At 44.9% G+C, this 15472-nt stretch overlaps 1 protein-coding gene across 1 annotated transcript in view; it reads left to right on the top strand.

The window, feature by feature from the left end:
* TRAM1 (translocation associated membrane protein 1) overlaps nucleotides 1-15472 on the top strand; it is a 117979-nt gene that overhangs the window by 43607 nt on the left and 58900 nt on the right. Inside the window, exon 3 of the mRNA XM_030215395.1 lies at nucleotides 1083-1201. Within this exon, the coding sequence (XP_030071255.1) occupies nucleotides 1083-1201 (119 nt within the window). The remainder of the gene's footprint in view (nucleotides 1-1082; nucleotides 1202-15472) is intronic.

Genomic DNA, 15472 nt, shown 5'->3' with positions numbered 1-15472 from the left:
CAAACCAACCCACAATGCGATATACACACATATTCACATAATTATTTCACTTCCCTTGGGGTATATTGTGCTCGTGCTTCATTAAAATCACATATCATTCATCCATTCCAATCTTTGGGAGCAGTTATTTTGATGTCAAGATTGGAATGGATGAATGATATGTGATTTTAATGAAGCACGAGCACAATATACCCCAAGGGAAGTGAAATAATTATGTGAATATGTGTGTATATCGCATTGTGGGTTGGTTTGTGTAAGATATGTGGGGGAAGAGAAATCAGGGTGTCATGAATTAACATATTCCTCCTTTAGGTTTAAACAAATGTTGAACTGTATGTTTTATTATCCATGTATCAGAAGGTAATATGGAATGTACCATAATTTATGGGCGGAGGTTTGAGCTCAAGTCTAACAATATTTAATGTGAATAGTCCATGACTTATACATATGTATTATAGATATACGCATACATCGGTGAGTAAGATCTACTTGGGCGCAGCTGTATGTACATACACAAATATTAGGAGGTGGAACATCATATGTGCAATGATGGTTCCATTGTGACACCACCACATATTCCTCTTGGGGATATAATGGGTGTAAACGGTATGGTCTGAGCACATTTAAAACACTTTAGCATTTTTTTAAAGTGCATATATATATATATATAAAAAAAGATAAATTATTCTGAACCCAAGTTTACTATAGTGACTGTACATATGTTTATCAGATGTCAAGCTTCTTCTGGTCACAACGTAAGTGCACGCTCCAGTTAACTGCATGCATTTCTTTGGCCCCAGACCCTTGCACTTAAGCGGATTGCACTGTATTTGAATATAAAGCTTTAAAAAATCAAACCAAGGGTTGACAGAAACAAGACCAGCTCAGTCCTGGGAGAAGGGCAGAAAAGACATGGAGTGCCTTGTGATGGTCTCTTGAGTCAGTGAGCATACAGAGAGCAATCCTGGTGTTATCAGTATGATAAAAACTGGATCCACACAGTAGCAGTTTCTTAAGTGTTGACGACGAAAACTGAATACAGTGATTTTTGCTCTGTTGAAAACTGTTTTTTGGCTTTTCAGAAGAGTCTGCGAACCCTGCTACCCTGTATCACTATGGAATCAAGGATCTGGCCACAGTTTTCTTCTATATGCTGGTAGCCATAATCCTGCATGCTGTTATTCAAGAGTACGTACTGGATGTAAGTACTGAAAGTGCACGTTAAATCATACAGCTAAGTGAAATAAGCCAGTAAACTGTAGTAATTTGTGTTTTTAAGACTATTCTAGAGTATCAATTTGGCAAATTAAGATGGTAAGTTCCTTAGCACCAGCAGCAAATGAATCCAGAGACTAGTGAGTTGTGATAGTCTTATCAGCACTTGGAGATAGAGAACGCTGACCTGAAGTGCCTCATGGGATGAAGAGTATTCTCTATCTCCAGCAGGTGAGTAGACAGTTTCTCTACTAGCTCCTGGCATTGGGCTTCAGTGTAGCTTTAGAGGGGTGTGGCTGAACGGTGCCGCCTTTGGGGGGGGGGGGGTACACCTGATCACCCCAGCTCCCTCCCCCACCTGGTACCGCTCTCTTCTGCCTCTTTTCTCACATAAAAAAAAAAGTTGGGATTCTTTGTCACTGTGACCCGGTGGAGGGTACCCCCTGTGTAACTGAGCAACAAAGTTGGATACCTTTCAGCACCTTCACAGACCTCAGGCGGGACCCCCTGTCAGTGCTTCTCATCTGATGAGTGGCTGCAGCGTCATCCTCTCATTGGAGCGCTTTTTGTTTTTCCAACAGCTTCCATGATAACGGAGCTTGTTAAATGCTGCTCTCACTGTGGTAAGTAGAGAACAGTGACAGGGCAGTGTCTGTGGGGGCTGTGCTGCATCACCAGTGGTGGAAGGGGTCGGGTCCTCGGAGACCGTGGTTTTTCCCCACACAGCTGATAAACACACCTTTTCTGCAGCTCAAGGCAACACATCAGCAGCCATTTTGCAGCATGAATCTGCTTCTCTTGGCACAGATGAGCCCACGCTGATTTGTGACGGTTCTGATGTCTCTGTGTCTGGAACATCCAGTGGGACAGGCGGGAGGAGAGGGATTAGAGCCTTTCTCCTCCTAGTTTGTACGCCTATTAAAGTTATCTAGTCAGGCTGGGGGCCCGGTAATGGATCTCACTGCACTGCAGGTAGGGATTCCTGCCCCTAAGACGCCACGGGGTCTCTAGCCCCACCCCTTCTTTCATTTGCAAGGGGCTCATTCAGGTCCTTCTGTTTCTACTCTGGCGAAGGGGGACTTAGAGGAGATTCTGCATGAGGAGGCAGATGACCCAACTGCAGTTTGGGTTTTTCATAAGGAGGAGTTGGTTCTTCTATTACTAAAGCCCTCCAGGTCCTTAATATTTCTGAGCTGGAGGTTTCTAACCAGGATATGGTCAATCCCAAAATGGCTAACATCCATCGCCCTCTTCGTGCCTTTCCAGTGCATGAAGCCACGCATGAAATGATTTTGGCACAGTGGGCTATGCTGGACACATCACTGTGCGTGACTAAAATTATGTCTTGGCTGTTATCTGCTTGAGCAGGTGGAGCTGGACAAGCTCTGTCTGCCTAGAGTTGATGCCTTAGTGTGGTGGCTGTCACCAAAAGACTACCTTGCCGGTGGAGGATGCCATTGCCTTAAAAGATGTCCAAGATAGAAAGCTGGAGACCTCTCTCAAGCTCTCTTTCAAAGTTTCAGCGCTTTCCTTGCTGGCAGCTACCTGCAGTTCTTATGCAGAGCGAGCCTGTCTTAGTTGGGTGCAACAAATGGTGGATTCATTCCAGGCCGCCAATCCTGGGATTCCCTTGGAATTGCTGGATGTTGACATGGTTAGCCTATTTGGTGGATTCTTTATATGACTTGATTTGGGTGTCCATGAAACAGATGTCTTTGGTCACAGCTTACCATTTCTTGTTGCACCTCTGGGTGGAGGACACTGCTTCGAAGTAGCATCTGATAAAGTTGGCTTTTAAAGGGCACCTTCTGTTTGGGGAGGACTTGGATAAGTTAGACCTTGGTGATTCTAAGACTCAGCATCTGCCGGAGATTAGGGCAAAACCTCCACCAGAGGCAGGCCCATCCCGTCTAAGTTTCAAGGATAAGCGTCAATCTAGATTAGGACAGACGGGTCCCTCTCAGCACTCTCATGATCTGTCTCAGCAGCACTTTCGCTCGGACGAGTGCCCTGCCTCTGCTGCACCTTGCCAGACCTCCGCCTCTCATTCCACTCTGATGTGCTGGGTCACTCCTATACTCCGATTGGCGGATGGCTGTCCCTATTCTTCAAAGAGTGAGCCCGCATAACTTCAGACTAGTGGGTCCTGGACATTCGAGGCAGTTACAAATTAGTTTGCCTCTCCCGTCACATGTTTTTTTTTTCTTAAATCCCCAAGTGCAAGCAGATGGCGATTTGTTCTACACTCAACTCGTTATTGGCCTTGGGAGCTGTTGTTCCAGTACTGCCCAACTTGGTTGTAAAGCACCAGGCTGTTGCTCTTAACCCTTCTGCATGTCTGCGATCTAGGGGGCAGTAGAACCTGTTCCATCGGTAGAGCGTGGTCTGGGAGTGGTCCTTAGGGCAGTTTTTTCACCCCAACCTGTCCATCAAGAGAGTGAATGCTTGTCTGCAAGTCCAGCCTCTCCAAATGTAAACTCTATGCTCTGGCATGACCTCAGTGAGGCCGGGGGGAGTTCTTGACTTGCTGAACCTCATGGAGGCCTACCATCACATCCCTATTTCCAGCTCCTCACTAGAGATATCTGTGCTTCTGTATGTTGGGGCAGCACTTACAGTTTTGGGTCTTGCCCTTTAGCCTGCCTACACCACCTAGCATGTTTTCTAAGATGATGTGGTGGTAGCTGTGCACATCCGATGTCAGGGTATATGGATTCTTCCCTCTCTGAGCGACTGGCTGTTTCAGCTTCGGGCCCAGTCTAGTCACCTCATAGGTCAGTTCCTTCCTTGGATAACTGACTGGCTCAAGAACCCTCTGGCCCTGTCTCAGGCCTAGAACATCTTGGGGTATGCTTTGACACAGCCAGAAGGATGGTGACTTTTTCAGGGGAGCAGGTGGAAATATGCCAGGCACAGTTGCACCAGTGCAGTCTCTCAAAACCTATGGTTTGGGACTACTTGCAGTTTCTGGGCTCCATGGCCACAGCACTGGAGGTGGTACCTTGGGCTCTGGCTCTATGCGCCCTCTACAGCATATCTGGTTGTCCCTCTGGGCACTGGCCTCTCAGGACTTCCATTGTCCTCTGCCTCTACCATCCAGAGTGAGACTGTCTAGCCTGGTAGGATGGTCCGGTTCCCTTGGACCCCTTTCAGGGTGCTCTGGTCATCACATGTACAATGGGGAGCTCACCATTTGGGTTGTGTGGCGCAGGGCACTTGGTCTAGCCAGGAGGCATCCTGGTCCATCAGTTGCCTGGAGTCTCGGACAGTCTGCCAATCTCTGCGAGTGTTTTGGCTGCACCTCAAGAGGAAATTGGTCAGTGATGTCGGACAATGCAATGGCATACATAAACAGGGCGGCTCCAGGGGTTGGGCAGTGGCCCTGAGAGCAGTGTACCTGTCGGTGGTAGAGGACCTTTCTGCATGCCCTTCAGTGGTTCACATTGCGAGCAAGGACAATGTGTAGGTAGACTTTCTCAGTCACTCTTTAATCTGGGAGAGTGAGAGCTTGAGCATCACGCCTTTCAGGTCATTCTGGACTGCTGGGGCCCTCCGTAGTTCGACTAGATGGTGTTCAGGATCAGTATAAAGACAGAGTGCTGCTTCTGTTGGCTGAGGAAACCAGCCTCCCAGGGGCTAGATACCCTAGTTCAAACATGGCAATTACAAGGAGCCCCTCTACACCTTCCCTCTATTACTACTACTACTACTATTTAGCATTTCTATAGCGCTACAAGGCGTACGCAGCGCTGCACAAACATAGAAGAAAGACAGTCCCTGCTCAAAGAGCTTACAATCTAATAGACAAAAAAATAAATAAAGTAATCAAATCAATTAATGTGAACGGGAAGGAAGAGAGGAGGGTAGGTGGAGGCGAGTGGTTACGAGTCAAAAGCAATGTTAAAGAGGTGGGCTTTCAGTCTAGATTTAAAGGTGGCCAAGGATGGGGCAAGACGTAGGGGCTCAGGAAGTTTATTCCAGGCGTAGGGTGCAGCGAGACAGAAGGCGCGAAGTCTGGAGTTGGCAGTAGTGGAGAAGGGAACAGATAAGAAGGATTTATCCATGGAGCGGAGAGCACGGGAAGGGGTGTAGGGAAGGACGAGTGTGGAGAGATACTGGGGAGCAGCAGAGTGAGTACATTTATAGGTTAGTAGAAGAAGTTTGAACAGGATGCGAAAACGGATAGGGAGCCAGTGAAGGGTCTTGAGGAGAGGGGTAGTATGAGTAAAGCGACCCTGGCGGAAGACGAGACAGGCAGCAGAGTTTTGAACCGACTGGAGGGGGGAGAGGTGACTAAGTGGGAGACCAGCAAGAAGCAGATTGCAGTAGTCTAAACGAGAGGTGACAAAGGGTGTGGATGAGGGTTTTGGTAGAGTGCTCGGAAAGAAAGGGGCGGATTTTACGGATGTTGTAAAGAAAGAAACGACAGGTCTTGGCAATCTGCTGGATATGAGCAGAGAAAGAGAGAACAGTCAAAGATGACCCCAAGGTTTCGAGCTGAGGAGACAGGGAGAATGAGAGAGCCGTCAACAGAAATAGAAAACGGGAGGAGCGGGGAGGTGGGTTTGGGGGGGAAAATGAGAAGCTCGGTTTTGGTCATATTTAATTTCAGGTGGCGTTGAGACATCCAGACAGCAATGTCAGACAAGCATGCTGAAACTTTGGTTTGGATGCAAGGTGAGATATCAGGGGTAGAAAGGTAGATTTGGGAGTCATCAGCATAGAGATGGTAGGAAAAGCCATGGGATGAGATTAATGAACCAAGGGAAGAAGTGTAGATAGAAAAGAGGAGGGAACCAAGAACAGAACCCTGAGGTACGCCGACAGGCAGAGGGATAGAAGTAGAAGAGGATCCACCAGAGTGAACACTAAAGGTGCGGAGGGAGAGGTAGGAAGAGAACCAGGAAAGGACAGAGCCCTGGAATCCAAGTGAGGACAGGGTATCGAGAAGTATGCTGTGATCGACAGTGTCAAAAGCAGCGGAAAGATCAAGAAGAATGAGGATGGAATATTGACCTCTGGATTTAGCCAGTAATAGGTCATTGGAGACTTTAGTAAGCACAGTTTCGGTTGAGTGGCCATCTCTTCTGCAGGATTGCACGTCATCCCATTCTGGTCCTGCTAGTAGTACTGGCCTGGCCTCGCAGGCTGTGGTATGCAGATCTCTGGTGCTTCCTGGTGCAGGATTCTTTTCCACTGCCCAGGGTTCTGTGTGCTCTGATTTGTGGTTTGGCCATTGAGAGGAGATGCTTAACAGAAGCATGGGTTCCTCCCCCTCCCCCCTCTCCACAGTGGTCTTTTATGTTGCTTTGCGCCAGGAAGCCCTCAACATCCCTTGCTTATGTCTTGGATCTGGCAAGTTTTTGATTCCAGGTGTGGGGAATGGTCTCTGTCTCCCTGGAGGGCTCAGATTCCTGATACTTTGGAGTTTCTGCACCAGTTCAGGGGTTGGCTTTGAGCTCCTTGATGGTTTAGTTGTCTGCTTTGGCCAGTTTTGTGGAAGGTGCGGGGCATTAGAGAGCTGCACAGGGACAGAAATCTAGCCCTTCCCCACTGGAATCTCCTCCATCCCCACCTATCCCCTGTATTAAAATAACCCAACGTGGTAAAATAATGCAACTTAACAGGAGACCATGTTGATAACTTCCTCTTTGTGCTTATGGGGATTTCAATGCTATCAACCATATCCATTAATTTTTTTTTTTTTTTTAGTGCTATTGTAATTGCTAAGCTAGTTTAGAAACACAAGGAAAGGATAGGTAGGCTGACCTAGCACTACACTTCCGCGGGAACCCCCTAGGACCTTGGGGGGGAATCCCTGCGAAGTTCCCACTGGAACCACAAAATTCTCACTAGCCCCATTCCCATTCAGCTCTCTACTTTGCATTGAGAGGTCATTTGGTTCCTGAGGGGGTGGCTCATCTGCACCCCCAGTACCCCTTTCTTTCCTTTTGTGGGTTCTCAATCTGGTGTCTGGTGGAGGCTCTGGTTGAGCCCGTGTATGTGGCTCCCATCAATGACTTGACTGTCCAGGCGGTGTTGTCTGGTGGATTTCCCTTCTGCTTGTAGAATCTCCGAGCTGCAGGCCCTTTTGCCAGGACCTGTATCCGTCCTTCATGGAGGACTTGGGGTCTCTGTGTGTGATCCCCTCCTTCCAAAAGTGGTCGTCTCTCCTTTCCATGTGAATCATGCTTGCCCTCCTTTTTGATGGAGGGTTCAGCTCCTGTGGTTCAGAGTCTTTACAAGCTGGGTTTTCGGAAGACACATCTACGGTACCTGAGGAAGATGACTTCATTTTATCTCTGACAGCAACAAAAAAATCTTCACTGAATTCATGTACAGTATTTTAAATCATGCAGATCATTAAGCTTCTGTTTCAAACACACATTCTAAATGAGTTCATCAATTAATTTTTATCCGGAGAAAAAAAGCCTCAGAAGTTTGCATATATTTAAAGGATTTAACCTGCTGTTGTCTATCATCACTTCAAAAACCTCCAAAATTTTTAATATTTTTTAATCATTGTCTGAAACTCAAAAATGAAAATGACAACTTGTCTCATTGCTTATGCTGCCAATACCCTGACGTTTGTCCACTGTTTCACGGTGTCTCAACTGCTACTTTTAAGGAGTAAGTTCATTTATGAACTTTAATGTTAAACTGTTTTGTATTTCTCATGCCGGAAATGGTGATTATCATTACGGCATAATGTAAACCACATTGAGCCTGCAAAAAAGTGGGAAAATGTGGGATACAAATGTAACAAATAAATGACTTTTATTCCAGAGCTGCATAAGAAATACAGAATCAATTTCCATTCACTTTAAATCCATTAAACTATCAAGTAGCAATCTACTTACTGTTTTGATTTGAATTGGAGCTTACTGAGCATTTCAAAGATTGTGCCACGACGTCTGTGGACCAGTATATATGCTAAATGTGAACCAATCAAACAATGCATCAACTTTGATAAGTAAAAGCAATTGTCAGTCATGGATCTCTGAGAATACAAAAGGTGGAAAAATACAGGTTATTTCAGTATATAAATTCAGACTAATGCCGATAAACGATTACACCTTATAGGAAAGGCAGGAATTTAAAGGAGGTGCTGTCCTCCACATCATGATGTGCTAATTTGGGTGTTCAGGTTTCCACTCAAGGAAAACATTGTCTGTCAACACTGTTCTGTTTGCGAGACTGTGCTAATGACACAGTTTATTAATCCAGGGGATAAGTATAAACTAAAATATATAACCTCTTGCACCTCAGATTGTGTAGTGTACATCATCTGTCCATGCAAAAGATTGTATGTAGGACAGATGTCAAGAAAATTGGAAACGCGTCTAATTGAACATCTCAGTGCATTGCATAGACAAACTAAGGAAGCATCAATTGTTGAGCACTGTTTAATGCACAATTATGTGTGAAGATCTTTGTTGTTTCGTCATTGACAGGATAGAAGATGTCAGAGGAGGTAGTTGTTGGCGCTAGTTGTTCCAGCATGTACGCTGGATATACTGTTTGAAAACATGAAGCCATTTGGTCTGAATTTTTATGTATTGAGTGGACTCATGAAGTAATTAACCTGTATTTTTCCACCTTTAGTATTTTCAGAGATCAGTGATTGACAGTTGCTTTTACTTATCAAAGCAGATGCATTGTTTGGTTCACATTTTCCATATACTGGTCCACAGACGCCATGTCGCCATCTTTGAAGTGCTCAGTAAGCTCTGTCTGATTCAAATTATAAAAGCAGTACATTTGATATTTTAATGAATTTAAATTGTATGGAAATTGATTTTGTCTATATCTGCAGCTTTTGAATAAGTCTTTTCTCTGAGGACAAGCAGGTTTATGTATTCTCACAAGTGGATGACGCCGACCAGCGTCGCCCATCTGGAACTTATAAAAAGTAGAAGTATATCTTTGTGGAGCACGAGACATGCTCCACTTCCCATCCGCTGCATGAACACGCGTCTCCTCAGTTCTTTTTCTACCGCAGTGAAGAGAGGGCATGCTATTTTACTCACATCGCTCGGTCCAAAAGAGCTTTTTCGTGCCTTTCTGCAATTTTTTTTTCCCCGTCCAGTATTGTGTTCCCGGTTGTGGAACCTCCTTTTTTTGTTTTTCCCTTATATTTTTAATTTATTTTGCCTGATTTTAATTTTTCTTTCTTTTTCATCATTGTTTAGTCGCTTTTAGTCCTTGACTTTGGCCAGGAATTTTCCCTTTGTTTTTTTGCTGTGCCTTGCCCCTTTTTCATTCACCATCACGTTGTTTAATTTAGCTGAGGCAGCTTTTCCTTCCATGTCCACGAAGGTTCCCAGTAGCTTTAAACACTGTACCTGGTGCAATCGGATGATCTCTGGGAAGGGCATCCATTCTTGGGGTCTACAGTGTCTTGGGCCCGACCATAGCCCCCTAACTGTGTTCTATCTTCGCATGAAGAAGAGGACCTAGATTTCCAGAGAGTCTCAGAGAGAAGATTTTTGGAGCCAAGTCCTGTTCATCAACGTCGAGTGTCACGTTGGGAGAGTCGGTAAGCATGGCTGCTGCTAGACCCTTAGATACCCTGGGGGGCAGTGAAGCATCGAGTGGGTCTCCACCTTTCTCAAGGCCTCCTGCTGTGCAGAGTCCCCAGGACCGTCCATCATCGGACCTGATCCAGAGGCAACATATGGATTCAACGTCCTCATCGGCACCGAAGAGCCTCGGTGACACGCTTCGGGCGGAGGCCAAGAAGCATCGTCATTGGTCGCCCTCAACGCATGGTGCCGGGAGCTCTGGGGCATCTAAGGATTCTGTACCTGAGAAGTGTCGACGCCGGGAGTACCGCTTCCGCTCCATACAGAAGGTGCCGATGCATTGGTCTCCCAGCAGCCAAGACCCAGCTCCCACATCAACCTTCGCCTGAGCCGGCACCCCAGCCTTTCCCAGTGTCGGCCCTCGATCAGTGCATCCAGTCCTTGCTCCCTGGCCTAATGCAGATGGCCTAATTCAACCATGTGCATCGGGGGTGCTTGTGCCTACCCTGTCTACCATTGCAGCCCCGCTTGGCCCTCAGCTTACAGCGCAGCCTCTGGCATCAATGCCGTATGCGGCTCCAGTGTCCACTGCCACCCAAGCTGGCGCTCCCTCTGTCAGTGGAGGAAGCTTCGCCGCAATCGAGGTGGGAACCGACTTCTCGACACCGTTCTCAAGGACATGGCTCCTCCATGTCGAGGCAGGTTCGGTCTGACACCGAAGAGCGCTTATGGGATTCAGAGGAAGATCCAAGGTACTTTTGCCTCTGATAAGTCCTATGGAATTCCCCTCTGAGCCTTCCCCTCCACCTGAAAGGAGAAAGTCTTCTACAGAGATCCTTTTTCATTCCCTCCTTTTGTTAAGGAAGTGGCTGATATTCCTCTTCCTTTGGAAGTAGAGGATGAACCCAGGGTCAAGATGCTCGAGGTCCTGGACTACACGTCTCCTAGGGAAGCTGTGACTGTCCCTTTCCATGGGGTACTCCAGGAAGTCCTCGTTAGGAACTGGTAGCCGAGTCCCTTCCGTTGGTCCTGGTCATGCCCAAGAAGATCGACACACAATATTGGATCCACAGTTCACCGAAGTCACTTCGCCAGTTGGCCAAGCAGGCTGAGTCACTTCCACGCCCTATATATATCTTCAGTACATCCCATTTGTGCAGAACGGTGAAGCTGATGCTAAGAAAGGAGAAATTCTTTTTTTCAGATAATGTTCTTTTCTTTAGTCAGCAACACCATTTTGCAATCCTGCCCTTGGGAGACCTTGGCCTAGGATTCTGAGTGTGCTTCCTATTCAGTGCTTCAAAAAAAAAAAAAATTTCATTTTGCAATTGGCAGCCATATGGGGTTTCCTTGATATGGCTATATCCCGGTATATGCAGGGTAGTGAGTGCCGCTCTGTAGTGTTTTGCTCATTTGATTATCATTGCAGCTACCATGGTTGATGGGGTATGGGTGCATTACAAAGGGATCTTCTGCTGTTTGGGCAGATGCATACTGGATTGTTCCAGGGAGCATCTCAGCTTATGCTGGTGATATCACTAGCAGAATCCAGTTTTCTGTATCTCCATCTGCTGGTAGGAAATTGTGCAGAATGGTGTCGCTGACTAAAGAAAAAATTATCCGGTAAGACATAATTTCTCCTTAGAGAATGTACGCTGTTAGCGTACTTCTGTTTTAGCCACATTGAAGGGGGGCAGTTTTCAGTCAACCAAATTATGCTGTAGAATAAAATTTACATGTATAAATGGCTTTAAAAAATGCCCTTTATATCACTGCACGAACCAAATATAACACACAAAGGTAAGTATAAGCCCAAGCCAGGTTGAAAAGTGTATTGATGTTGATGCAGAGGTTTATCACATGAACTGTTTGCATTGAACAGTGAAAATACCATCTTAAATTTAAAAAAAAAATCCTTTTCTTTCAATTTATATATGTAATAGAAAAAAAGCAATTTAAAGCCCCATGATGATGATCAAAGGAGTTTTGTTTTTTTTTGTTACATTTGTACCCCGTGCTTTCCCACTCATGGCAGGCTTAATGCGGCAGGCAATGAAGGGTTAAGTGACTTGCCCAGAGTCACAAGGAGCTGCCTGTGCCGGGAATCGAACTCAGTTCCTCAGTTCCCCAGGACCAAAGTCCACCACCCTAACCACTAGGCCACTCCTCCAATCTCAATTTTACATTTTTTTTTTTACTTTATTGCAATTGTTCCATTTGTCTTTCCTCATCTCTTATACGTGAGAGAGAGAAAGTAAAAGTATCTCTGCACTTCTCTTCTTCCCTTTCCTCCTCTGTCCTCCCTTTTCCTCCTCCCCCTTCCTGAAGAATTTCTTCATTTCATCCCCTTTCCTTGACCCATTCTGTTTTCAGAGCCAGTTCTTTTCCTCTTTCTGTTCCTCCTCTTCTCCCATTCCACTTTCCACTTTTTAGAAGGAAAAAATGAGGTGTTTGTAGGCTTTTGGGGACATCTGTCCAGGGGTCTGCGTATTAGTAGCAGTGACTGGTGATGAGAGAGCATAAAACAGGACCTAATCCACCTTTCCCTCTATGCTACTATTGGGTTTCTGCCATGTACTTGTGGTCATTGTTAGAAGCAGGATACTGGGCTAGATGGACCATTGTTCTGACCCAGTATGGCTATTTATGTTCTTATGGTACACTGCTGCCACCACCACAACAACAGGATCTAGACCAGCTACTTAAAAATAAGCTTGGGGAAGGGGAGAATAGAGCAGGAGTTCTCAACCTAGTCCTCGGGGAAACACCCTGCCAGTCAAGGTTTCAGGATATCCATACTGAATATACCTGAGAGAGATTTTCACACAATGGAGGCAGTACAGGGAAATTTATCTCATCCATATTCATTGCGGGTATCTTGAAAACCTGACTGGCTGGGTGTTTCCCAAGGACTGGGCTCAGAGCCACTGGTTTACAGAATGTGGCTAACTGGGAGCTGCACGTACCCCTATGACCATATCTATAGGGTTGAAACCCCTTGCTAGATGCCATGAGGCAGTACAGACAAATTTCAGATTCAAAGGAAGGAGAGAGCATTGCAGACTTGAGAATGGGGCTCAAGTTAGTGAATGATGTATGAATATATGAGCTTTGAAGATCTCGTAGGTCTTTTTGGATTGAATTGAGGGGTCCCGAGCCCCCCAAGAAGGCTGGAGTGACCTTAAATCTGACTCCATCTCTAAATAGCACTAGTACTGGGGTAATCAAGGAGTTGTGAAGTTCTAAAAGGAATTGCCACTAAAGGAGATGTTAGGTCTAAGGAAAAGATACCAGCCTTATGACAAACTGGATTTAGATTACAAGTTATACAATGCAGAGAAAGATAGCCTGATACAGCAAAAGCATTTATACTTACAGCCTTTGAACATTAAGTGAAGCCCACAAATCATCATTTGGAATGAGGAGTTTATTTGCCAAGGTATAAGTCAAATCAGTAATTGACAACAGGCACGTACAATCAATTAGTTATAGGAATATAATAATCCAGCTGCAAACAGGTGTTAATTAGTTCCTAATCTTTTATAATTTCTCTTACCAATTAGAGGTTTTACAAGGGAAAGCAATTAGGTAATTTGTCAATTCTGCTGGTCACATTGGTTTCCCTTGGAGAGAGAGAGTGCCAACCCTTCTCTAAGGGTGCATGACCTTTGTTAATATAAATTTTCCTAGGATTGACCATTTTTGCTGTATGAGGCAACCTCATACTTGCTATCCACTTTTTAGTGCTCATGATTGGATGCCAATGATGAGTAATAGTAAGGTCCAGGAATTCTGACCTGTTTAAGGATTCTGAATACCTACAACCTAAAACAGCCTGCAATCAGAGTACTAACCATATATTTGTTGAGCCCATAACAATGCTTAATCAAAACCACTATTCCTTCCCAAGACCACTGAGATAGATACATTAGATTATCTCCCCACGCACTATGCAACAGATACAATAGAAGCCGTAGAAAGACCTGAAAGTGTTTATTAGTATGATCCACCTGAAATTGCTATTACCCACATACCGATACTTCATGAGATTTTGTAGATGAACTCATGGATTTGTCCCATTCATAAAACCTCTCTCACTACAGGTTTGAGTAAGTCTCAAGAGAGATGACATCAGGATTAAGGCCCAAGGGGTTGGGTAATATAAAGGGAATTCCATATGCCCAAAAATATACCACCTGAGAATGAAGTTTCCTGTCTTGCATAATATCTGCTAGCAATTCATAAGAGCAAAACTCGTCCTCTCGTTTGATAGTTTGGCACCTTCTGGAATAGATAGTGACAAACTAGTTTTGTGTCACCCCCAGCTGCTGGGGTGACAAGTGGGGAATGTATAATTATAGTACAGCAAGAGGCCCTCACTGGATGCCCACCGGAAGGGTGGAAGGCCAGATTTTAGGACTCAGGCTGTAAAAATACCAGCTAGGTTTAAAAATCTATGACTGGCTGAGCAAGGACTTGCTTTTCCTGCAAGTTAATATGTGTCCCAGCTTGGGATCCATCCACTGGAATAGTGGTGGGTCAATTTACATACCTTAAACAGCTTAAACTGCTAAAAGGCACTGACTAGGCCTAAAAATCTGATGATGGCCTTGTTGCTGAGCACCTGCAGAAGCAGGGCTGCTTGATAAGCCTTATTAGAATTTAGTGTGACATTCAAAAGCAGTGCAAAAGCCAAGATCAAGGAATTGATGGCTAAAATCCTAAAAAGTTTGGTTCAGAACATGGAGGCTGATACAGGTAAAATGGCAGCCAGAGTCACAAGATATGGAACTGATCTCTTCATCTTAGAAGAGATGGTTGCACAAGATTAGGAACAGTCCATATTAGGAGTTGGCCATATTAGGAGTTAGTTGCAAGACAGGAAAAAGATTAAGAAACAGGTGGACACCTGACCTGTGGTTAAGATAAAAAAAAATCCCTCTCCATAGACTTGTATGGGGACCAAATACTATATAAGAACTGTGCATCAGAGCTATCGTTGGAGTCCCTCCCCAACTTGCCTCGGACAACGGTGAAGCTCTGGCCGGTTGAACCCAGAATCTGTCTGATGTCTGTACCAACTTGAAGTCCTGATTTGGGTGAGAATAAAAGACTATTTCTTTCACTAACCTGCTCCAGTCTCTGTTTCAATCTCTTCTCTTTAAACTGTTTCACGGACACACAAGTAAAATTCTATCTCACTATTCCCTAGTCTCTGTGTTAATTTCTCTGTTTCATTTCACACCTTATATCACATAAATAGACTATCTTTTAAACTCTAGTACATCTTGTGGGAGAATAGATGCCCTAGGATGTCCTTGGAAATTAGGAGCCAGAAAACAGAGGTCATATTTAAGAGACTTATTATGAGCCTTCTGAAACCCTCTCTCCACCTCCGTGGGCAAGGGTCCTGCAGGGGTCTAGAGAGGGGTAATTAAAAACACCTGTTTGGTCTCAAACATTTGTGTATTACAATGTTATGTAACAGGAATCCAACCCTTCCAGTCTTCTCTAGGACCAGTACAACTACTAAAATATATTTGGAAATTCAAGCTAGCACCAGAGTGCCAATCGGCTAACCACCACCATAAGTAGTGCCTTCTGAAAAGTCTTTACCCTGGTACATGTTTAATATTTTACTGAAGAATACCATTCAAGATGTATCAACGTAGATTATTTTGCTGATCTGTGTAAAACTTTCAACATGAAGATAGAAACCAAAATGTCTTGAT

The sequence above is a fragment of the Microcaecilia unicolor genome, chromosome 1, assembly GCF_901765095.1.
Source record: "Microcaecilia unicolor chromosome 1, aMicUni1.1, whole genome shotgun sequence".
Lineage (NCBI taxonomy): Eukaryota > Metazoa > Chordata > Amphibia > Gymnophiona > Siphonopidae > Microcaecilia > Microcaecilia unicolor.
Note: the sequence above shows the minus strand (reverse complement) of the source record. Positions and strands in the feature narration are given on the sequence as shown.